Source organism: Harmonia axyridis, chromosome 3, assembly GCF_914767665.1.
Source record: "Harmonia axyridis chromosome 3, icHarAxyr1.1, whole genome shotgun sequence".
In the NCBI taxonomy this organism is placed as follows: Eukaryota; Metazoa; Arthropoda; class Insecta; order Coleoptera; family Coccinellidae; genus Harmonia; species Harmonia axyridis.
Genome location: NC_059503.1, coordinates 6,452,331 through 6,479,275, shown reverse-complemented (window position 1 = coordinate 6,479,275; position 26,945 = coordinate 6,452,331). Strand labels below are relative to the sequence as shown.

At 34.6% G+C, this 26,945-nt stretch overlaps 1 protein-coding gene across 1 annotated transcript; it reads left to right on the top strand.

The window, feature by feature from the left end:
* Positions 1 to 570: 570 nt before the first annotated feature.
* LOC123675968 (protein inscuteable homolog) lies at positions 571 to 26,766 on the top strand. The gene is made up of 5 exons (XM_045611574.1): positions 571 to 749; positions 21,995 to 22,833; positions 24,195 to 24,425; positions 24,649 to 25,735; positions 26,186 to 26,766. The coding sequence occupies exons 2-5, from the start codon at positions 22,010 to 22,012 to the stop codon at positions 26,315 to 26,317; spliced, it is 2,274 nt and encodes a 757-aa protein (XP_045467530.1). The 5' UTR covers positions 571 to 749; positions 21,995 to 22,009; the 3' UTR covers positions 26,318 to 26,766.
* The last annotated feature ends 179 nt before the right edge of the window (positions 26,767 to 26,945 follow it).

Here is a 26,945-nt window from a genome sequence, read left to right as displayed (position 1 = left end):
AAGTACTTCACTACGAAATATTCATATTGAAAATTGTTCATTCACTTTCAACATTGAGGGTAAAAATAAAGTTTGAGTTAAATTGTTCGTAACTTATTAGTTCCTGTTTCAATGCAAATCGATATTAATAATAAGTATTCAAGTTGCGCTTTTCATTTTCCTACATCTAGTGCCGCACCTCAATAAATCATTTTTTGCTTTTTGCATGAACTTAGAAAAAAAAATAAAAGAAACGTCCAAATCGGACGAGTAGTTTTGGCGAAAATGTATCTTGAACTTTGTCTAATTTTTAGTGGTGCATTAATTTATTGGCGAACCGTATTTTTGATAAAATAATTGTACCTGACGAAATTTTTTTCGATCACCTCCCTCAAATTAAAAAAATCTATCTACGCCCCTGCATGTAATTAATGTATTGAGCGCATAATTATTGCAGTATTCTAAATCGATTCTATTTCAAAATTTAGACAATAAATTCAACCCTTCAACTCTTCTTCAACAGAAAGTTCTCGAGGGCTTTTATTCGTGGATCCCTGGGTCCAATAAGCCCCGCCTCTCAACCATCACCATTTCGTACCATCGTTGGGCGCTTATTTCATAGATTACCTGTTTTATTCGCACCGCGGGCTCCGTAATAGTCATATCGTACGTGTTTAGTGATGTAAAACAGTGCGCGCGCAAGATATTCACGCGGTATATTTCGAAATTTACAGTGCTTTTGTTGGATAATAATTCGTTTTTATAATTAAGGTATGTAGAAAAAATTTGAACATAACTTGAAATAAATCTCGAGAATTTTTTTCAAATTTGGTTTTAATCTTTTAATTTGTTGTCGAATTGTTAAGATAAAAAGCTGCGCCTAGAAGTTTTTTTCAGGCTTGATATTTCAGATGATGAAATAAAAGAAATTGGATTATTATTACTGAAAATTTCTTGGAAGTACATAGTTTGTTTGTAGCGAAGTTTTTCGAGATTTAATCTTCTCTATTTTTTCAAATTTATTTCGTTAAGTATTGCATGAAGAAAAGCAAAAAAATGAAGACAATAAAACAATTGAAATAGTTCATATATTCAGAATGTTTCAATGAAAATTTCACGTTTTTATACCAATAGCTTTACCTATGAGTTTTAGTAGATAATAAGACCTGTATCAGACTCCTCAAAAAACATTTATTATGAGATTGAAACCGGTTAGATATAACTTAATTAATCCTTGATTTCGAAAAACACAGGAAATTAAAGATAATTAGTTCCTCAATATAATATTATATGTTACGTATCCAGCAATATCTGCATGTTGGTCTGAGTATGTTATTTGCTATAACGATGTGAATATTCCTCCCAATTTGTCTTGATTATTCTAATAAATAAAACAAAAACCCATATGAAAAGCTTCCAATATTGTTTAGATATGCTTAGATAGCGTTTGGATTCACATAGAAAAGATACAAAAATAAATACAAGAAAATTATGAATAATTGAATAATGGAATGACTCACAATTGAAACAATTGTTGTAATTGATATGCTTTAGGTGCTTCACTTGACCTCGACTATTGATTTCATAACGATAATTAGACTGCAAGTAACACACACTAAAGATAAGGGATTAGGAACATTTCGTTTTTTTTTGTGGTAACTAGAATTATTAGGTACTCAGAAAGCATATATTTTTATTAAATTTCATATAGGCAGAGTGAAAAAATATTTATCACGCAAAAGTTTTTCATTCAAGATGTTTTCCTACGAGGAATGTTACTTTAAAGAAATGTCATTTTCATAATTCGACACCCTGTACCTCGAAAATTAAAGGATTAAGTTGGATCTATAGATCAGGAGGTCATATTCTATACAACATACAAAAATTTAATGTGACAATTTTCAATAGGCTGTTGCCTGGTCCTTTGTCGAAAAGACTTGCAATATAAAATTATTATTCAACTTTTCATTAGTCCAAAACTATTGGTATTAAAATCTCTCAGAAAATATATGAAGAAACTTAATAAATTTAATGAGCTTTTTTTTTGGAAATCTAAGATTTTTATGCATAAATTTGAATTAAAAGCTGGTACTGCACTGATCTTCTATGATCAAGTAATCAATCTATATCTTAATTTTAAAGATAAATAAATTGGATAAATCAGACTATTTTCCGACATACAATTATGAAATGAAAAAAAAATGGGAAATGCATATTGAATTCAATATTTTTAACGCAGAATTCAATCTTTACTAGTTTCAAAGCAGTAAAGTTTTGAGAATATTAAAGTTCTTCTAGATTCTAAATTATCACACCCAACAGAAAAATTATAACGATTGTTAGTATATTTTTCAGAGTAATAAACATAGAGGGAGCATATGTCATTTTCAGTAAGCAAGTTTTCTCCCCAACATGAACTATCAAATTTGACATGAAGCTCGCAGAAATGAAAACATATCAGTGATACGATATTTCACTCAATTCGCGAGTTTCTCCACAAAGAACGCACTTCTTATGTCCTATAGTGAATCAACGTTTCATATCAACTCAAATATATTGAAATAGATACCCAAATATATCAGAAATTCAGAAAACATACTTCAAGCGCGCCAAACGACGTAAAACAAACGATGACACTAGAAGAGCAAAAGGTGCCAAACCTTGGATTTCGACAGGTAGATACAGAAAATAATAAATATTCTGCTTATTACAAATTCGACAATTAGGAAAAATATCGGATTCCAAATATTCAAATTTGCATATTTAATCGGGAATCACTCAAATAAATATATTTCGTTCAATATAATATACATTCATAACGATATAGTAAAATTGTGGATTTGAAAATTTATCACAATCCGACAACGTAATCTAACCATGTTGGGGACATGTAAAAATTGCTAACGTCCCTCTATCTATGTTTATTAATTTTCCAAAGACAGAATATCGGAAAGATCTTGAAATTCTTTCGCGTCAATGCCAATAAAACGAATACCTAATAACCATTTCGAAAACGTTCAAAGAAACTGAACTTCAGTATTTCCTGAGTCAAGCCATTCTCCAACAATGACTCAATAATACCCAACTAATCATTGAATTACTCCCTATGTCGATATTTGGAAACAAATCAACCTCTAAATCTCAATAATCTGAATCACGTCGATTGTTTCATTGATTCAGCGTTAGCACAAAGGGATAAACAAGCTTTCCTAATGAACCTGTGCACCTGATGTCAAAGAACAAACCATTTATCGGGAAATACAATAAGCATTGCTTGCTTCCAGTTGCAGTTATCTTGAGTGACTGTACCGTATTTCAATGATGTTTGTTTTATACGTATGGCATATCAAATAATTGAATCAACAGTTTTGTAATGCATAGCTGACTAGAGCTGAAATGTTGAACTTTTATAGGATGACTGGTTGTTATGGCACCTTGCAGGTTTTAAGATTGTAGACAGATTCTTTTCTCAATGGTTATGGTTCCTGTTTTTATATGATTGAAGTTGAGTGACTTACACCTCTGATATTTTGAAATTAGTATTCTAGAACTCACAAAAAACTTCGCTTCCGCCATTTTTCCCGAAATTCGAGGCTTTATTGTAAAAAACTGGTAATACATTTTTGATTCAAAGTATTGTCCATCGCTGGCCACTACTTTCTTTCATCTTTCAGGCAGCGTACGAATCCCGCGTTTAAAAAACTGGCCATCTTTTGAAGCGATTCACGAATCGATCCAATTTTTAACTTCTTCATAAGATAGGAAGTGGTAGTCTGCCAGATCGTGTGCCATTGATCGAAACAAGTGATAGTCCGAGGAAGCGACGTCTGGACAAAACGGCGGGTAGGGTAGGATTTCCCATTTCAACGTTTCCAAGTATGTCTTGACCACTTTCGCAACATGGGGTCAAGCATTGTCATTCTGTAAAATCACTTTATCATGTCTCTCGATGTATTCCGGCCGTTTGTCTTTCAATGCTCGGCTCAAACGCATTAATTGCGTTCGATAACGATCGTGTGTAATTGTTTCAGTCGGTTTTAACAACTCATAATACACTACGCCGATCTGGTCCCACCAAATACCGTGAATATTCGGTTTGGCCGTCGACGTGGAAGCATGACTGGGATATCCCCATGATTTTCTGCTCTTGGGATTATCGTAATGAACCCATTTCTCGTCTCCAATCACAATGCGATGCAGAAATTCATTTCGTCTCTGCCTTGCAAGCATCTATTCAAAGCAAACAAACGCCGTTCAACATCTCCCGGCTTCAACTCGTACGACACCCAATTTCCTTGTTTCTGAATAATTCCCATGACTTTCAGGCGTTTTGAAATGGCTTGTTGAGTCACTCCCAATGAACCTGCCAATTATTGTTGCGTTTGGCACGAGTCTTGATCAAGTGATGCCTCCAATTTTGCATTTTCGAGAACCTTCTCTCTTCCACCTCCATGCTCGTCTTCGACGTTAAAATCACCCTTCTTGAAGCGTTGAAACCGCTCTCGGCACGGTATTTCACTATTAGCGGCTTCACCATATCTATTTGAGAGCATTCGATGAGCCACAGCCGCAGATTTCTTCACATTAAAGCAGAAAATTAAAACATCTCGCAAATGACGAAAATTTGGCTAGTAAGCTGACATGTTTCATCGAGAATAATTTTAACCTTTTAACAAATACCTAAGGTTATTGTATGTCATCTACGATCTATTTATTTCGACTATCACTTACCGCTACAGCCATCTATTGCAAAACGGCGGAAGCAAAGTTGTACACCTAATAATACGCTCTATTAGTGATGACGTCATACACCGCCATTTTAGTTCTCCTGTCAGTGTTCGGAATCCAAACAAACGAATTGTCATTCAAATTAGTACGTTGTCGTTGAAGAAATTGGCTTATTTTAATAAATAAGATTATTTAAGAAACGATTTTACTATTAATTGATAGACAGAAGGCACGAGATTAATGCCAGTAAGTTCGAACTTGAAGTTCAACTAATAAACACGGCTTTTTACAAAATCTGGGGAATGATACAGGATTCAAACTTACTGGTGTTAACCTCGTTCCTTCCGTCTATCAAGTAATACTGAAATCGTTCCTCAAATACTCTTATTTATGAAAATAAGCCAATTCCTTCAACGAGACCGTACTCATTTGAATGACAATTTATTTGTTTGGATTCCGAACACTGACAGGAGAACCAAAAATGGCGGTGTGTGACGTCACACTAATAGAGCGTTTTACCCCCTTATATCTACGCCCTTGGAATTGACGTATAAAAAAATTGTCAACAAAATTAACATTCTCGCTTGCTGCAGCGTAGAGGTTCCCAGCTCATTCATGAAATCAGAATTTCTCCTTGAGTAATCTCAGTTCGCAGAATCAGAATAATTGATAATGAATCACTGCTTCCTCGACTTAGAGCAGCGTCATCTTCGTGGTGTTCGGGATTGCCGTCGGTGATGGTTCTCTCAGCGGAAACTGACGGTAACACAAGAGGTGAAGGTTGTTGTAAAATGTTTTTTTGTGGGGTATTTTCCTCTTCATTAGAAATTTCGCATGGGCGTTGGAGATCTCTCTTTGACGACTTCTGCGAGTTTATTTCTTGGTTTATTGGTTTATTTATTGATCATTTGGGAGCAATTGTGTTCAAGTTGGCTGAGGAAAATCGTGTATTCTTCTTAACTCGATCTTTTGCATACGGTTATTAATACTTACTCGACTGCTAATATCTCATTATAGTTCATTATTCTGAAAGAATAACTGAACTGGCATAAAAAATATAATAAATTTACGCTATTCATATAGGGCTCATAACAAAATTATGAATCAGGAGTATATAGGTTAATCATAAGAAAAAAGTATATATTGGACGAATAAAAACAAAAAAATCATTTCAGATTAGAAGCAATGGTATTTGATTTAAACTCTTTTAGTTGGTATTATAAATATGTGTTATTGAAATTTCCACTATCTTATTTTGTGCATAACAATTAGTTATTAAAAATATAAGAAATCTGAAGAGGCTTATATGTTTCGCAAAATTCTTATTCACATAATAGTGGAAATTATAATAACTTATAATAAAAGGGGGTTCTTCCATTTTAAAATATAGTTGATATTTTTGGTTCTTTCAACGGGTGTTTTTTTAGAAATATATAACTTTAAGTTGGCATTACTGTTCAAGATGGCGACCGATTTAACAGCTGTCAAGTGATTTATTCTCAGTTTGGTTTGGCAATTCATCATGAATAGACTCACGCCTGAACAACGCTTACAAATAATGCAATTTTACTTCGAAAATAATGGTTCTGTGCGGAATACGTATCGCGCACTACGTCCATTTTATTTTGTTTAGCGATGAAGCGCACTTCTGGTTGAATGGCTACGTCAACAAACAAAACTGCCGCATTTGGAGTGAACCTAATCCTCAAGTGTATATCGAAACACCGTTACATCCAGAAAAACTGACTGTTTGGTGCGCTTTATGGGCTGGTGGAATCATTGGTCCGTACTTCTTCAAAAACGATGATGGCCAGAACGTTACAGTCGATGGTGATCGGTATAGAGCCATGATTACTAACTTTTTCATTTCTGAATTGAACAACCATGATGTCCAGGAGCTGTGGTTTCAACAAGACGGCACAACATGTCACACAGCTCGTGTCACAATCGATTTATTGAAAGACACGTTTGGTGACCGCCTAATTTCACGTTTTGGACCTGTGAATTGGCCTCCAAGATCTTGTGATTTAACACCGCTAGACTACTTTCTGCGGGGCTATGTAAAGTCATTGGTCTATGCGGATAAGCCAAAAACCCTTGACCATTTGGAAGACAACATTCGCCGTGTTATTGCCGATATACGGCCACAAATGTTGGAAAAAGTCATCGAAAATTGGACGTCCAGATTGGACTACATCCGAGCCAGCCGTGGCGGTCATGTGCCAGAAATCATATTTAAAATGTAATGCCACAAGATTATCTTGCGGATAAATAAAATTCATGTCAATCGAATAATCAATCGTTGTTTTATTGCAATTTAAAGTTCTATAGCTCTAAGAAAACATCCTTTATTACAATCTGAACCACGAGTTTGAATGTCACTGCATAGTAAAAATTTTTTATGAATATTTTCATATTTGTCTTCACGTGCCTAGGTAATTTGCGATTCAAGAAAATAACAAAACATTTAGTGCACAAATTTGCATTTCAATTAAAGCTGCATCAAAAGTGCAAAACCACAGTTACATCACTGTTTTCTCGGTGTATTCTAATGTTCATTTGGGAGTGGCTTGAATCGCTACAATTTCCACCAAGTTTACCGAGGAAAATCATATAATTAACACTTAAAAGCGAGCTAAAACACCGTCGCAAATCGAACAGATCATTGGCATTTCCAGTGTCATGACCAATAAAATCTACCCGACAATGTCATTAGTTCAAGTTCGAAGTTACATTGTTACACAACAACTTTATCGAGTCATTCGCGAATTTAGGTAAATGGACGAACTCAATCCAGCCCAATTAGAAAACAACCGAGCGACGATTACCGCTCTAAAATGATTAATGTTTAGACAATTCGATTGAAAGGAAATAGGTTGTTCATCTGCCAACCGTACAAACGTACATCGGTAGCAAATAAGATGTAATTGACGTCGATTTATATCTTTTTACCGACATTCGATGCGCTCTGGCCGTCCAAGAGACAGGAACTGATTGCTATGGTTTTTTTTCGTTTTTGTTCGTATCGTTGGAACATCGCTTTGTGGAGCTTGGATCTTCGGAATGTCATTTGAATAATGAATGAAAAACAATTATTTATGTAAATGTCGACGTCGAAGGTCAAATTGAGAAATGTCAAATATGCTCGATGTGAATGAAGTGCAAGATATTCAAGGTGAAATTTGTTTTTATCGTACCACGAATTATTTGTATGTATTTTTTCGTCGAACGTTCATTGATAATGATTCAAAAAAAAGTATAACAATAACTGGTCAAACCTTACGAACTCAATTAACTCTAAAAGATTAATATTATTTGGAACAATTATTATTCATTTCACAAAATTCAGTCTTCTAGATACGAATCTGGAGTTGAAGCTTCCTGGTCAGTGACATGACATGAAAAAATATTACTTTTTTTAACTATTTCGTTCAGCAAACGAAAAAAAAATATGACGGGTTCTCCAATAAGAATGTTAAATTTTAAATGGTTGTTGCTAAGAGTTATAAACATAAATAGAGGGAGCATAAGTCATTTTCAGTTAGCAAATTTTGTCTCCAACATGAACTATCATATTTGACATGAAGCGCGTAGAAATGAAAACATATCAGTGATACGATATTTCACTCAATTCGTGAGTTTCTCCACAAAGAATGCACTTCTTATGTCCCGTGGTGAATCAACGTTTCATTTAAACTCAAAAAATATTGGAATGAATAGCTAAATATATCAGAAATTCAGAAAACTAACTTCAAGCGCGCCAAAAGATGTTGAACAACGGATGAGACTAGGAGAGCAATAGTTGCCAAAACTCAGATTTCAGCAGGTAGATACAGAAAATAATAAATATTCTACTTATTATAAATTCACAATTAGGAAAAATATCGTATTCCAAATATTCAAATTTACATATTTAATTGAGCATCACTGAAATAAATATATATCATTCAATATAATTTACATTCATAATGATATAGTAAAATTGTGGATTTGAAAATATATCACAATCCGACAACGTATTCTAACCATGTTGGGGACATGTAAAAATTGCGTATACTCCCTCTATCTATTTTCATTACTCTATGCTACGCACCGAAGCGAATTCTGTGCATCTTCCTGAATACGACAACAAATATCAATATTTCCATCACTTAAAATCAAATTGCTTCCACGTTCTAAATCAAATCTTCCTTATTGGGAAGTCCTGTAACGAAACACAAGAAAACTATACTTCTTGAATGTATAAGTAGTTGTGGGATTGCATATTGGTAAAGCCGGAGTCATAGAGCATGAAGAACCGGAGACATCCTTCCGGTGTGCTCAAAAACCATGACCCAGTAGCTTATGGGTCGTCTGTTTGACACGAGCCAAAAGTTCGGACACGTCTTAACATCGATGGCGATCTTAATCGGGTTGTGACCATCAATTTAGTGGGTGGCACTTCCAGTAAAGTTCGTTATTTTTGAGGTTGTGGATAACTGTGGAATTCAACGACCACTTTCTTCGAAGAGTATATTCGTGGAGAAATGGCCAAAATAAAGATGCGAATGAATTATGAATTAGCCACCAAGATCTTGTGATTTAATACCTTTAGAATTTTTTCTTAGAGGCCACGTGATAAGGTCTATTTCTCGGTCTATTCTAATGCTCCATTCAATACCTTAAATTTTACAATAAAGCCTCGAATCTCGAAAAAGTAGTACGCCTAAGCATACCCATTTTCTTTCAATATAAAAAGGAAACTTCTTATTGGACAACCCTATATTTCTTCCTGTGCAAGGATACAATTTTGCCAACCAAAATAATAACATTCAATCTTGTACTTTCATTGACACATCTTTCACTGAAATAAATTTTCTATTTCACTTATCAAATCATTCTAATTTCGTTCTAATTATTTCGTAATCTAAGATAGTGTTATTACGCGAAATACTTCAAGTCACTGATAAAGAATGCAAGCCTTCTATTATCTTTATGATCGTTTGTATTACATAGGTGTAGATCATTAATTATTCATACGTTCCATTAATGATGAAGGTGAATCATCATCAAACTCACACCTCGGCGATTGAAACGTTCAAAATCAATTTTCAAATTACACATCTAGGAATTTCAACCACTGCAGAACAATTGTGATTGGTTTCTGTGGTTTATTGCTGTATCTCCGTTTAGATGATTACCAGAGTAAAAAAAAAACAACTGTTGGATAATACGAATACACTAGCGAAGATTACTTGAAATGGGAATGCAATGTGTTGAAAAAAAGTGTTGAAAGTACTCCCCAATTTTTCTTTCTTAGATTGATTTTTACCGACTCATTGCTCGATTAAGTCAATTTATTTTCAATAATCGATAAGAGAAAAATTGGTTCCAATTGGACCAATCATTACAAGTTCAATTCCAATTGAACCTCATAATTATATTTGAATTTTTGATCAAATTCAACTAATATTTATTTTCAGTTTAAATTTAAAACTAATATTGGTTTCTGACGAATGCTACTTTTGAAATACTTGAATTATAATTTTCACCTTATTTTGAATGTAGAACAATCTAGGTGAGTGCATAACTAATGCGTAGAACAGAGATAGAATTCCATTAGTTGAAGAAAGATTGTATGATGGGGTATTTAAATAATTCCTTTTCCAACATTGCTTTGAGGAAAGGAGGGTACATGTAGATGTGTTCCAAATAATTCGTTCTAGTTTATCTGAATTTTATAATAATAATATTATTCTTAGCTTTTCTGAATTTTCAAACCTCTCATGTAAATTTTTTGAATCAAGTAACATCGCCCAAAATAGTCGAGTGTAGGTAAATTCAGTGATCTTAATGGCCAGAGTATTACCAGAATGAACCATCTAGTAAGATTTCATGTACGAAAGTTTCGACAACAACTTTGTCATCTTCATGAACTAAAAATTATTGAATTCCATTATAGCAGTAAATATACTGCTGTGCCGAAAGAAACAATTTTTTTCAAGCTGAAAATAGATTCAGCTGGACCAGGAAGAAACTCACCACCTAAAGCTTGTCAGATGTTCGAAAATATCCGTTATATTTCTCGTATATAGCGTTCCCTAATCATTTTCACTCATCCAAAGGCCGAAAGTGAGATATGGGGTGAATGTAGAATAGCAGCTGCAGCTATTGGTTGCCCATATGGGTGATTTAATAGGGTAAGCAGACGTTCGTGTTTGTGTTTGGCACGTGTACACCTGGCCTTAACACTCCTTATATCTGGGTGGTTTACCGAATCCCGATTTTATGCGAAAACGAAATACTTCCAGATGTTAATCTATCGAATCGGAAGCTTTGGCTTGCTTCAGAAACAATTTAGGTACAAACCTAAATATTTGAAGGGTTTGTGTCGGGAATTTGCAGCTTGCATTTGGATATTGTCATTAACAATAAAGGAATGTTGCTTTCGTATCAATTTTGATTGTACGTATGGCTTTCAAGCTCTCGTTTATGGTTCTAGCAATGGAGTAGTTTTTACTTGTCAAATGTCATAAGATGTCAGCTTCGAAAGTGACCGGTGCCCAAATAGCAGGCTTTTCAAAATGAAACCTCTTATTAGAAAACTCTGTCCCTATTCCTGAATAGGTATTTATTATAGGAAATAATGAGCTAAAAAGATATATCGATATGCAATGTTACTATAACGTACCTTCAGAAGATAATCCAAACACTTCATACATAGAACAGTAAATAGCGTATTAAAAATACATTGGGAAAGTGTTCCAATTCTGTGAACTTGTTCGGCTTTTATTCAATACCAATGAAATTCTCTTAATGACATTCTTGTAGTTAACAGCTTAATCTTTTAATCCGTTGTTCAATCGTTATAAATACCGTTGTGAACGTTGTGTTGTGAATAATCTTCTTTTATACCGTGATAGTATGATATATGGCTATTCATTTGATAAGGCCGTTATTCTATGAAAATTTACGTGGAAATTTTCAATACTTTATGAAGTAGGAATTAATTGTGTAATATGGAAATGTGTAAATCATTTCATACACTCTCAATTCTCATCAATATAATGAATCCTGATCATATTATTTCTCGAAGAGATTATCACAATACCCTCTATTAGTGATGACGTCACACACCGACATTTTAGTTCTCCTGTCAGTGTTCGGAATCCAAACAAACAAATTGTCATTCAACTTAGTACGTTGTCGTCGAAGAAATTGGCTTATTTTGATAAATAAGATTATTTGAGGAATGATTTTACTATTAATTGATAGACAGAAGGTACGAGATTAATGCCAGTAAGTTCGAACTTGAAGCTCAACTAATAAACACGGGATTTTACAAAATCTGGGGAATGATACAGGATTCAAACTCACTGATATTAACCTCTGTCTATCAATGAATACTGAAATCGTTCCACAAATACTTTTATTTATGAAAATAAGCTAATTCCTTCAACGACACCGTACTAATTTGAATGACAATTTATTTGTTTGGATTCCGAACACTGACATGAGAAACCAAAAATGGCGGTGTGTGACGTCACACTAATAGAGCGTATTGGCCACCAAGATCCTGTGATTTAAAACCATCAGACTTTTTCTTAGGAGCCCCGTGAAAGATAAGGTCTATGCCAATGTCACACAATTCATTCAAGACCTCCAAGATGGAATTCGTGAAGTTATCGAAGATATACAGCCGTAAATGTGCGGATTAGCCATGGAAAATTGAAATTGGAAATATCAACAGGATATGGAGCTGCAACCGTGGCGTTTTCCATCTTTAATGGCTTATACCTTCCTCTTTACAATGGAATAATATCCTTTGATTTCTCTTAAGATATACTCGCTTTTTTGCCAATAGCAGAAATGAAACATCTTATTGGAAAATCCTTTCAGATAGGCAATGCACTATTTTTTCATAATTTAGTCATTTAGTGTTTACAGCCACGAAACCAAAGTTGTTCTGAAATGAATTAAACGATCGGAAATTTTGAAATTGAAAACATAAAATTTTCTTCTTTCCAAAGGTGATCACAATGTTTCCTATGCCTTCGGTAGACTCGGAAGCAATCCGGAAATCAGTTATGATCAATTCTCGACTTGACGGTCTTCTCGGATATCTGCTGCAGGTTAGAATCTGCCGAGCGTGGTCCCATAACGAACCCAGAGAGCCGATGTTTGCATTGCCTTTTTCCGTTATTATAACTACGTTATGGAATTATTGCAACGGTCGACATGTCGTGGTCATATCTCATGCCAATGCGATCGTTCAGTTACCGTAGATTATTCAGATAACGAGAGATGATGCGATTCAAGGCATGTGACGGAAAAATTCTACTACCGAAGACACCTACGGGCCCTACGGCCAACTGTCTTTATAGAGTCAAAACCGTTTAGCGCGTGAAAAGAAAAACTTTTCCGCTTTTGGTAGTTCTTCGCATTCTTGCAATGCTGATGATAATTATTGGAAAACTTGTTTGTATTTTTTATTGGCGATTGTTTTTGCCGAAATTCATCGAACTGATAAGATTCTTCGATGACGTCTTAGTTTGTGATTCAAAAAATGACCTGGTTGTCGTATGTTTTATTATTGAGTATTAATCATTTAGGATTGTATTTTTCAGGTCAATTTCTGTAGCATGTTTCTGGAAATGCTTTATTGCAATTTAACATTCAAAGCTCTTTTATTTTTTATTTCTTTGCAGTTTACAAGTGATTCAATTTAAAATGAATCATAAAGGGTTTTCAATAAGATATATTTTGAGAGAAATGAATGGATATTTATTTCATTCTGAACAGGTATACGTATGCCATTAGCGATGGGAAACACTACAGTTACAGCTCCATGTCTTTTTCATGAAATTTTCCATGGCCAATTCGCATATTGGCAGCTGTATATCCTCAATAACTTAACGAATTTCATCTTTTAAGTCTTGAATCCAATTGCGATTGTTTCGTTGCTTATGTCGAACGTATCGCAGTCTTGTTGAAAATAAACTTTGTCCACATCAATATCTTTTAATTCCGACCATAAAAAATCATTAAATATAGCTCGGTAGAGAAATCCGTATCTAACTGTTGCACCAGGGTTTTCGTCAGCACTACAGTCTATAGCAGCAATATTCTCAGTTGTTGTTTTGCGGCGCACACTGTTTCTATTCTCCACATCACCAACTTGTCCTAACAGCTCAAATTTTCCAAGCAGTATCACTATTTCTGGCTGAGAAGATGCTTCACGACGACCCCAAATTGATTTAGTTTTGTGAAATGTCTTAGTTCTTAGGACTGGTGCATAAATCCACCATTACACAGTTCGAATCTATGGCATCTATGGAATCTATGTCACTTTGACAAGTTAACAGTTTATTCGGGAAATAAACCCCCGAATTACACTCGTGCATCAAAATGACCGGATAATTTCGCATTCCATCGTGTTTTCTTTGAAAAACTGCATTCGGTCATTTTCATTTTTGGAGAAAGAGCCCTCACCATTTTTGTAGAGAATTTTAACAATTTCAGTGCATTGTTGAAACGTGTATCGTTCAATTTTTACCAATGGCGTAATGAAACTTATATGTCAGGAAATTTGTTGAATGCCGTCTGGAAAATTCTGAAGATTGCCCCTTTTTCTTTATACACATATTCAAATGAGGAAAGTTGTAGCAAGAATACACAATAATTGTAAAATTTACCGTTAAAGCCCCAATTTGTGACAACGTGATTTTCATAGTATATCCACAGTAGTTGTTTGAGCTCCTATATGAAAAAAAAACCATACCGAATGTTATAATTTTTGAAATGTTACTTCCGGGAAAAATAGGAAAAAACTTTCGCCTAATAAAGACGGTTATTATTATTATTTGTAGGTATCTTTGAAGTACGTTGTCTCTAACAGAAAAGCATTTTTCAAAAAAAAATTTACCCAAGTCCTATCTCAATAATTTAAATGGTACAGAATAAATAACCAATAAACCAATGTTTGAACCTAGCACCATGATAATTCTCTGAATGTAAAAATTTGGAATTAAAGAGGTGGATAATAAAATTCTTTTCCACTGAAGTTTTCGAAGTTTTATAATCGGAAGTAATGAAACAAAATCAAAGAAATTCATGGAATTCCCATAGAGAAGTTCAACAAAACAGTTTTTTTCCTTAAAAAAACCACTGACTCTTCGAATTCAATCAATATTCGAACTTCGAAATGTTGTTTTGCTAAATTAAGCGACAAAAATTCCTCAGTTTCAACCCATTTTCGAAAAAAACAGAATCCGTTCCAAACGATACGAAACCTTACGTGCGCCTATTTTTTTTTTAATTAATTGATATCATCGTGAAATCAATACATACAAAACAGACAAATCTGGTTAACTATAGAACTGGATCGGAAACGACTCAACTATATCAAATTCCTTATAATAAATTTCCTGCCAAACAAACAAGCTCTATAGTTTTTTCTTATGGAATATCTATGATGAAACCATTAAATCAATTAACAAATTGAATACCTACCTGCTTAAGCTTCTTCAACGCTCTCTGACTCCGATAGATTTTAATTGCTTGTGATAATTAGTTATTTTCACTTATTCCAATGAAATTAGAGATAATTAGAGAAACCGTCAATTGGTAAACTGATGTGTGTTGATTTTTTTTCCTTTTTTTTTTTCATTGTTTGTTCGTGCAAATATTAAGGTCCCAAGAGAAGTGTTTGCTAATTTTTTTCGATTCGTTTTTTGGATCTTAAACATTCCAAAAAAGGAACTGTCAAAATTTCAGGGGAAGTTAACTTCTTCCTTGCATGAATAATTTTTTTATTGTAAAGCTTTGAATTCGTCATTTCATTTTCCTCGATTTTCTTGGTAATCATTAACCTTGTCCGAATTCCCCAAGGAATATACATACCTAGATATCCCAGTTTGTAACAGTTTCTTTATCGGAAAAATTGTTCTCCTTGAATTCAAATTTTATCAGTGTTTAAAGATGTGGAGGTGAATTGTTCAATTTGCTATCTTCCGCGTGCATAAATATTTAACCTGTGTGAATATTTCACGTGTGCTTCTTGCTTTTAAAAATATTAGTTGCAGGAGACTTGAAATACGTTTAGATCTGCCTGTTCTAAAAGGTAAATGCCCTGATATTTGCGTATGATGGAATTGAGCTCTAAAAACTTTTAAAATTAATTAAAAATTGTATAAGTACAACGCATGGCAAACATTCGTGTAAATAGATGCTTTAACAAGGCAAATAGAAGCTTATGAATAAGTAATGACACATAGATTAATTCATTTGCATATGATTCACAACAATTCTTTTATAATAAAGGTCATAATCCTTCTTTTGTAGATAAGCCTTGATTCAACAATATCTAAGCGTATAGTTTTTCTTCGATAAAAAAGACCATTTGAATATACTGAAGGATGTTTTTTTTAGAGCTATAGATCTTTAAATTGCAATTAAACAACGATGGATTATTCGATTGACATGAATTTTATTTATCCGCAAGAGAATCTTGTGGCATTACATTTTAAATATGATTTCTGGCATATGACCGCCACGGCTGGCTCGGAGGTAGTCCAATCTGGACGTCCAATTTTCGATGACTTTTTCCAACATTTGTGGCCGTATATCGGCAATAACACGGCGAATGTTGTCTTCCAAATGGTCAAGGGTTTGTGGCTTATCCGCATAGACCAATGACTTTACATAACCCCACAGAAAGTAGTCAAGCGGTGTTAAATCACAAGATCTTGGAGGCCAATTCACAGGTCCAAAACGTGAAATTAGGCGGTCACCAAACGTGTCTTTCAATAAATCGTTTGTGGCACGAGCTGTGTGACATGTTGTGCCGTCTTGTTGGAACCACAGCTCCTGGACATCATGGTTGTTCAATTCAGGAATGAAAAAGTTAGTAATCATGGCTCTATACCGATCACCATTGACTGTAACGTTCTGGCCATCATCGTTTTTGAAGAAGTACGGACCAATGATTCCACCAGCCCATAAAGCGCACCAAACAGTCAGTTTGTCTGGATATAATGGTGTTTCGACATATACTTGAGGATTAGCTTCACTCCAAATGCGGCAGTTTTGTAGCCATTCAACCAGAAAGTGCGCTTCATCGCTAAACAAAATAAAATGGACGTAGTGCGCGATACGTATTCCGCACAGAACCATTATTTTCGAAATTAAATTGCACTATTTGCGAGCGTTGTTCAGGCGTGAGTCTATTCATGATGAATTGCCAAACCAAACTGAGAATAAATCACTTGACAGCTGTTAAATCAGTCGCCATCTTGAACAGTAATGCCAACTTAAAGTTACATATCTCGAAAAAAAACACCCGTTACAATTAATTATACCACAAATGACGTTTGTCGAGAAATTTTGATCCTACCACTTTTTTTAGTTAGTACCAAGCTTCGAAAAAGGAATGTCAAAATTTCGGAACATACAGTTGATTCTGGATCTAGATATTGAAGGTAAAGTGACGCTACCTTTGTTGTTATTTGGAAAATGGATAAAAACGAGATTCGTGTATAGCTAAAACAGTGTTTTAAACATGAGAATATTTGTGCGTAGAAGTGTGAATTCACTTCTACCATCTTCAGAAGCAAAACTGAAACAGATGAAACTCTTCCTCGAGCGAAACTCTAAAAGAACAACACTTCAAAATGTTCAGATTGCAGATAGGGGGTATAAAAGACATATACCGAGTGATTCCATAAAGATTTGCAACTGCAATACTAGTTTTCTTCGAGGAACATGCACATAAAGATTAGATCGCTGGTAAACATCACAGGATGGTATAGAAGCAGCAATACAAAATACTTCAGTTATAAATCGCCATGTTTAATAGATATCCAGTCTTGTCGTGCAGCTACGTACCTATTGCATGGTGAATTTTGTATGTAACGTATGTTCAATAAGTTCAATTCAGATGTGTAATAAGGACCATAAGGAAGATCTATTGTCCGAGCAAGATTAACAACCTATCTAATCATTTTACTTATAAGGAAGTCGACCTGGGTAATTTACGTATTTCCTATGAGGAGTAATAACAAAAAGCAATTATCCTTTTAGTTCCACATCGTAGGATGTAATCAACCGTACATTTTGTGATATATCGACCACCAAGTATCGATGTTCTTCGTGAACGCTAATTTGATATGAGAGCGCTCAAAATCGAATTAAGATTTTTTTTCATGTGTTGATGATGGGTTTCAATTATCTGATGGCCTTAGGGCTTGTTTTGTTACCTGTCTACATGATACGTGCTGGTAATGACAATGAAAATTGGTTGTGTGGTATCAAATTGTCAACACTAGATTTGTTGCTGTTAGGAATCTATTTCGACGTATTAAAGTTTCTATGTGTTAATTACTTCTATTTATCAGCCAAAGTAACTAGTTTTGCAGATATTTTTCAAAATGAAATTGTACAGGTGTCCCAAATTTGTTGCTCACTGAAAGCATTTCGAGAACCACAAGACTTATAGAAAAAGTCTTCAAGGAGCCCCAAACTCTTTTTTAGAAATAATAAGATATCATAAATCAGATCGAAAATAAAGGGTGTTTTTTTTAGAGCTTTAGAACTTTAAATTGCAATAAAACAACGATGGATTATTCGATTGACATGAATTTTATTTATCCGCAAGATAATCTTGTGGCATTACATTTTAAATATGATTTCTGGCATACGACCGCCACGGCTGGCTCGGATGTAGTCCAATCTGGACGTCCAATTTTCGATGACTTTTTCCAACATTTGTGGCCGTATATCGGCAATAACACGGCGAATGTTGTCTTCCAAATGGTCAAGGGTTTGTGGCTTATCCGCATAGACCAATGACTTTACATAGCCTCACAGAAAGTAGTCTAGCGGTGTTAAATCACAAGATCTTGGAGGCCAATTCACAGGTCCAAAACGTGAAACTAGGCGGTCACCAAACGTGTCTTTCAATAAATCGATTGTGGCACAAGCTGTGTGACATGTTGCGCCGTCTTGTTGGAAGCACAGCTCCTGGACATCATGGTTGTTCAATTCAGGAATGAAAAATTTAGTAAGGCTCTATACCAATCACCATTGACTGTAACATTCTGGCCATCATCGTTTTTGAAGAAGTACGGATCAATGATTCCACCAGCCCATAAAGCGCACCAAACAGTCAGTTTTTCTGGATGTCACGGTGTTTCGACATACACTTGAGGATTAGCTTCACTCCAAATGCGGCAGTTTTGTTTGTTGACGTAGCCATTCAACCAGAAGTGTGCTTCATCGCTAAACGCGATACGTATTCCGCACAGAACCATTATTTTCGAAATAAAATTGCACTATTTGCAAGCGTTGTTCAGGCGTGAGTCTATTCATGATGAATTGCCAAACCAAACTGAGAATAAATCACTTGACAGCTGTTAAATCCATCGCCATCTTGAACAGTAATGCCAACTTAAAGTTATATACCTCGAAAAAAAACACCCGTTAGTTGGGATAATAAATGTTTAAATTTTGGAAGATATAGGTACTTACGTCCTATTTGTTTAAGAATATTCATGGTATTTTATAAATAATGGACATTTGTTCATAACAACATTTTTTCAAACAACCTAAATCACCTTCTGAAGTTTCGTACCTGGTTCGGAAATATCCTGTTTAATTGTCTAAAACTAGGAACAACATCTTACCAGTTCTTATATGTCTATCCCTAGTGATTAAATATAGTCCATCATCAATTTATCCAACGATAATTGCTTGTGATTACCTTAAAAGATTAACTTCCCTGTAGGAAAAAGCGTATAAAATGAAAATTGATCGGAAACAAACATTTACGTAAGTAAATCTAATTGCACATAAAACCAACTTGAATACGCTCATTTGATGTCTACACCGATTAGGAAGAAGAATCTGAATAGCTTCAAAACCTGAAGAAATGCAAAAATATTCTTATATAGGTATAAACATAAATCTCAAACGTTTACAACTACTTATATATTTACTGGAAGAAAACTCTAATGTATAAATTGAATTTTGTGGTGCATTGGAAGTACTCAGTGCTCAAAAATACGAGCAATATAAACATCTATCTACATTCCAATGGCACTTGAATGACACCTCATCAAATTCTTTCACAATCTTGTAATATAAAACAATAAACATCTGTTTGTTGGTGTGTTTAAGATATCGAAAATAAACATTGGGTAGGTACTTATTTCGAAACCAGAAAATTCTCAATGAAATTGTGCAAGTTTAGAAATATTGGATGATTATGTCTGGGATTACCTTAATCAAATTTATTGGAAAAAGTGCCATTCACTCATTTTCCTTTTATTCTTCAATCATTAATTATAATGTTGATGCCGATGAACAGAATAAGTTTCTTATTATTGAGAATATCGACCTTTTTTTTATAAATATTTATTTGTAAGAATTAAGTTACGTTATGTTAACATTGGTGTCATTCTCACAAAGATAAACCTAAAGGGCTTTCCTATAGAAATTAAAAATGACAACAGTGTGAATTATTCATTGACATTTCTTATGTCATTTGTGTCCAATAGGTTATGGCATTCAATCATGGAAAGATACACGCTTCAACAACGTTTAGAAATCAAAGGACCATGAAGTATTGCCATTTTTTTTCAATTAGTTCAATTTCAAAACTACACAAGTCATATTTCCAAGTTTTGGATCAATTTACGAAGTTATATACGGAAGTGTTCCCATGAAACAAATCTCAGATTTTTAAGTCGGAGATGAGAAAGTCCGTTAGGACTTTTGTGTACATGTGAAAAGGTAATTCCAGGTGCTCTAAATCTTAACAATGACCTGAGGAGGGCGCCCATGAGGGTACCCTTGTGAATTTACCAACCCCTATCTTTATAAAATATTCAGTGCCAACTTTAAGGTAAAGGTACAACTGCAACCGGTGATTTCCAATTGCAGGTTATTTATTCAAACTGTTTCTTTTGTATACCTGGAGGAAAAATAAATGTATCGTACAATTAGACGCTTGAATTTTTTACCAGTCGAAAATTTTCCCATGATTTTTCGATTGGAATCGTATCAATGTGATTAGAAACTATGAGTAAGGATCTGATCTCAATGACTAAAGCACTAAAATGACGGAATATGTGTATTTCGTCATTTTTTTTATCTGTACCTATAAATAACCAAAAAAAATTTAAAACAAAGCTCCTATAGATTTTTTGTGGTTTAAAGCGTTATCATCAGAACAGAAAAACTGAATCATTTTTTCTGGTGAAGAAGCCACACAGGGTGTTGATGAATTGGAGGTAACAAAGGAAAATGAGAGATTCCTTGGATAATTTTGAGAGAAAAAAAGTCCTGTAAACATGGACCAGCAAACGTTTTGTTTTCGAGATACAGGGTGTTTCTTGTAATCCTACTTTTTTGTAATGATTATTCAAGTTTTTTGAATCTTTATTAATCTTCGCTACCTCAGAGTAATAAACATAGATAGAGGGATCATATGTCATTTTCAATAAGCAAATTTTATCCCGAATATGAACCATCAAATTTGACATGAAGCGCGCGGAAATGAAACATATCAGTGATATACGATATTTCACTCAATTCGCGAGTTTCTCCACAAAGAACGCACTTCTTATGTCCCATAGTGAATCAACGTTTCATATCAACTCAAAATATATTGAAATAAATACCTAACTATATCAGAAATTCAGAAAACAAACTCCAAGCGCGCCAAAAGACGTGAAACAACCGATGACACTAAGAGAGCAAAAGTTGCCAAACCTTGGATTTCAGCAGGTAGATACAGAAAATAATAAATATTCTGCTTATTATAAATTCGACAATTAGGAAAAAATCGGATTCCAAATTTTCAAATTTGCATATTTACTCGGGAATCACTAAAATAAATATATTTCATTCAATATAATATACATTCATAACAATATAGTGAAATTTTGGATTTGAAAATATATGACAATCCGAAAACGTAATCTAACCATGTTGGGGACATGTAAAAATTGCGTATACTCTCTCTATCTTTGTTTATTATCTACATGTTCGGTACGAATCGGGTAAATAAGTAACAAAATTTATAATTCATTCATTCTTCATAGCTTACTGTCTGGATCTTTATAATAATTTGGATTTTCATGATATTTACTAGAGAATTGTTTGAAATTTTTTCTCAAAATCGGTAGCAGATAAAACAAAACTACAAAAGACCAACAATTGAAACACTGAACCAAAGTTTCTTTTTACATTTTTCTAAACTACCAGTTTAGAACATAATTCCCCAAATTCAAACCTCCACACTTGTTCCAGATCACCGTCAAACATGGGAGAGTTCAAACGCAGCCCAAGCAAAGTATGGTGGGGCAACGACTTGGACCAAAACTGCAGAAACACCTCATCCAGTCCAGGCAGCCAAGACTCCGGATTCTCAGACAGCGAACTGCACAACAACAGCCACCAAAACAACACTCCTAAAGGCACCTTAGCCCAACGTATACCAAAGGAGATCTTCAAAGAGCTCTCCAACACCAAAACCGGCCTGAACCTGTCCATCAACTACAAGGAGAAGATCACACCAACCAAACACTCACCCATCTTGTCCAAACCAAAAACTAAAGAACTACCAACGTCAGAACCCAGCAAGAAAAATCGCTACGTGAAATATTCACCCAGAGTGAGCAGAAGTCTGTTTGTACGTAAAACGTATTCGAATGAATTGATGACTAATCAGTATTCAGAAAGCGACAGTGACAACACTAGACATTCTTTAACCACCGACTCAAGCAATGACGGTAGCAATTGTTCGTCGTCGTACTACGATAACTCCAATGAGGAGGAAGACAGCAGCGTTTTCGAAGTTAAATCTTTGCCGAATGCATCAGCGTCCGAGAAAGAGTATAGTTGGGAGGGTTTTTTCAATAAGAGTGCTCCAGCTGGTTTCTTGGAGGATTCTTCTAGTGACGACGAGGGTGTGACTGCGTTCAACGAGAGTTATAGTGATAGTGAATGCGAGAAGGAATTGCAGGATTTGTTCGATGATTTGGAGTCGCCGAAACACACCTCTACTCCAAAGGCAGGATCTGGTATGGAGAGGGCTAGGAGAGGAAGTCTTCATATGAATTTGATGCTCAAGTTTCAGAGGGAAAGGTGAGATATCCTAGTGATTTACTTATGTACAGGGTGGGCAACGACTACGACTTTTAAATCAGAGGAGATAGACAAAATCTCATACCCCATTCTTGTTCTCTTTTTCTGAGAAACTAACAAAAGTAGTATTCATTTTTGGCCACCTTTTTCTGTTTTCGAATTATAAGATTCGAAAAATGGCGATATCGAAAAAAATTTATATCTCCCCTAATACTGATGACAAAGCTCTGAAATAAAAACATTACACCGGCACTTAATCACGAAGAATCCAGTGGCGTGCTCGTCTTATTAGCAGGATTTTAATTACGAAGCTATGAACCAAATTTGTTCTGTTGAATGGAAATACTAGATTCCTCTGTCATTTTTTTAAAGCTTAATTTTTACTGATATCGAAAATATACAACATAAATATACTTACATTTAATTCTTTTGATCGTGGTTATCGATGGAACAGAGACTGAGTAACACCTATCAAGCCATTGATTTGCTTGCACAGTATTTTTTCCTATCAATACACAAAACTCGTTTATACTCATTTTTCAAACAACATCTAATTATAAGGAACTTAACTGCATTCGAGACCTGAACCTAACAATAAAATTCATAGTAGGTACATATCTAGGTTTTTCCGTTCAAGAGCTGTCGAGTTGACGGACGGACATAATTGAATTTAACCCCAAAATTTTCATCAATGAACTAAATTTAATCGTTTCAGACCACTGTCGGTTCGAAATTCGAAAAATACATACATCTTGACGAAAAGTTCGAAAAACCAAATGCTTAAAATGTTGCACAATTATAATTGTTGTGGTTGCCAAGATTAAATTTTTATGTGTTCAATTAGAATTCAATCATAAGGACATTCTGTAAACTTTTTTTTCAGAAATTGCTTCCAGTATTTGTCCAAAAAAAACTCGTTTATACTCATTTTTCAAACAACATCTAATTATAAGGAACTTAACTGCATCCAAGACCTGAACCTAACAATAAAATTCATAGTAGATACATATCTAGGTTTTTCCGTTCAAGAGCTGTCGAGTTGACGGACGGACACAATTGAATTTAACCCCAAATTTTTCATCAATGAACTAAATTTAATCGTTTCAGACCACTGTCGGTTCGAAATTCGAAAAATACACACATCTTGACGAAAATTTCAAAAAACCAAGTGCTTAAAATGTTCCACAATTAAAATTGTTGTAGTTGCAAGATGAAATATGTGTTGAATTAGAATTCAATCATAAAAACTCGTTTAAAAAATAAATATTACACTACGAGTTCAAACCAGGGTTATCCTTTTTGAAATACGATCAACATTTTTCCTGAAACTCATAAAGCATTAATTTTTCTTCTGTTTTCAGGGTTCCTCCAATACATATCGAAAATGAAACAGACGACGACGCAGTAAAATTGTGGCTTCAAGAGAACAAGTCTAGATATGACCCAGAATGCATGATAAGTCTTCAAAGCAAATCTATTGCAGCTGAACTCAATGAAAAGGTTGCTTATCTCGCAAACTCCGTAACTGCGAAGTTTAGGGAGATGTTACGAATGTCAAACCATATAGAGTCAGAATGGAGGCAACTAAATAGGTAAGAACAACAATGAATAAGACATTAAAAAATTTTGAAAAACGTTTTGGAGCGCTGGTTCATTCATAGCATGCAACTCTCTCAAACTTTATTTCTTGTCAATTTATATCCATCAAATCCAAACTTTCACCTCAATCGACATTCTGACGAAATAAAATAATGTGAATCATTCTCAATTACTGCAAAATCCTCAAATTTCATTTTCCTCCCTCTGTTTTTTCAGTGGTGAAGATCTTACAAGCATCGAGACGGAAGGCTTAGTCAACAGCATCATGCACTTCTTCAAGACTTACAACAGAGACCTCCACTTAGCTATCTCCAAGAAAACAGAAGACTTCAAAGCTACAGATAAGGCAGTTCTTGCCAAAAACCTGAACCAACTCTACAACATCTGGAACTCCTTCCACCAAGAACTATGCACGCAATCTGTGAAAAAACTGTTGACCAAACTCGAGTATCCAGCATCCGAAATCGACTTGAAAGCAACCGTTAGCGGAATCACAATGATTGCTTTAACTGGAGAAAGACTGATGGAAGAATTTGTCAAGTACGACGCTGTTCCGATGCTTCTGATACATTGCGAAAAATGTGAAGGGTCTTCTGTTAGATGTTTGATACTCAGGGCTCTGTCCACTATGTGCTGTATAGCACCAGCAGTCAGGCAGTTTGAAAAGTTTTCTGGGATCCAACTGATAGCAGATATCCTCGAAGAGGAAACAAGACCAGAGCCTGAACATTCAGAAGCTGTGACATTGCTGGCTCAAATAACGGCACCTTGGGTAGAAGACAACTACAGCATTAGAGGCCTTCCGGATTACTCCAAAAGACTAGTCAGATCCTTAACCAAATTCTTGAAGACCACCAGGTGCTGTCAAAATCTCCTCCTGTGTATTGCTGCTTTAGCCAACCTCAGTGCCATGGATGCCCCAACAACCATCAAGTACATAATGAACGAAAACAGTGTCAAAGAAATTCTGAAGACCATACAAAGAAGAAACGACATTTCAGTTTACATTCTAGAGCAGATAGCTGCTTTACTAGCCAACGTATCTGCTGTTGAAACAACAAGGGGTCCCCTTATAGATATAAGAGTACCTGCAGCACTTTTGTGCTTCCTACAGGTGAAAAATGTAGATGAGAATATCGAAAAAAGGCTGCAGCAGAAAGTTATGATTGCGTTATCAAGACTTTGTGGAGACCAAAGAGCTGCACAGCAGATTGTTGAAGTTGGGGGTGTTAACAAATTAGTCAAATTGTGTAGGGAAAAAGATGACAGGTTCAACAGTGATGCAGTCTTGGTTGCTGCTCTGGTGAGTACATTACATACATAATCAATAAAAAACTAAAGATTTTACGTCAAAGTTTACCTATTATTTTCTCTTTTCAACTTACCCATTTCATATTTTTCCCACTCCAAAATCATTTATTGGGTTATCAAAACAAAATAGCACCTTATTTCAGCGGATTTAAAGTTTAATTCTACTTAAACGAGAGAAAATAATATTGTACCTAGTATACCTATGTGAAACATATAGAGGTTACGTAACCATAAAATTATTGTTGAACTTTTTCCAATGGCCCATCTCATTTTATGATTCCATGAACCAGCTACTGAAGATCATAACCCTACTTGAAATATTTATAGCTTGTTCGGAATCACCACTTCACCAACTAATTACCAATTGAACTAATTGAAGTAATGCTTTCAAGCATTTGATAAGACCGAATGATCGCTTTAATACAATTTTTATCAATTTCAGGCCTCACTGCGAAAGATAGTGGAAACATGTGGCAAAGAAGTTATAAGCACCCAAGATTCTCAAGAACTCGTCGAACCAAAGTTACTGGACTCATTTCTGGCCTATTCTAATCAGAATGAAAGCTACGTCTGATTATCTCAAGAGACTCAAGTATTGTTAGAATACAAAATAAATGGTCCATTCTGGTTTGAAGGAAACAACTTCAACATTTTTGAATGCCAAATGATTTTGGGTACTTGAGAGCCATCTGTAATAACTACAATGTGTATCAAAAACATTATATACCATAAAACTCAGTTATGCCTGTGCTCAAAAGTGATTGAATATATTTTTGAAGAATATTAATGAGTAGAAACCATATTGCTTTTTCTCATTATTATTTTATCGTTTTATAAATTTATTGGTGCCTACTTACAACTGCAAAGTAATATATGAACTGAATTTTTGTTTCAACTTGTAACTTTTGCAAACTCGAAACAGGAATGTTTTTGTTTAAGTATTTTATTTTTGTTATGTATATTTATATTTTATTTATTACGAGTTATGTTTTAATAACTCCCCCAATAAAGAAATATTCTTAATTGCTTTTTTATTGACCATGATGTAATTACTAATTATGTTGTAGAAATGATTCTTTCCCGATGAAAGATTGGTTACCTTAATAAACAGTTTAATTTTGCCAAAATTAAATACTTACATCGGAAAGAGTAAAGAAAATTAATATTGCAAAATTATAAAAAAATATAATGAAATAATTTCT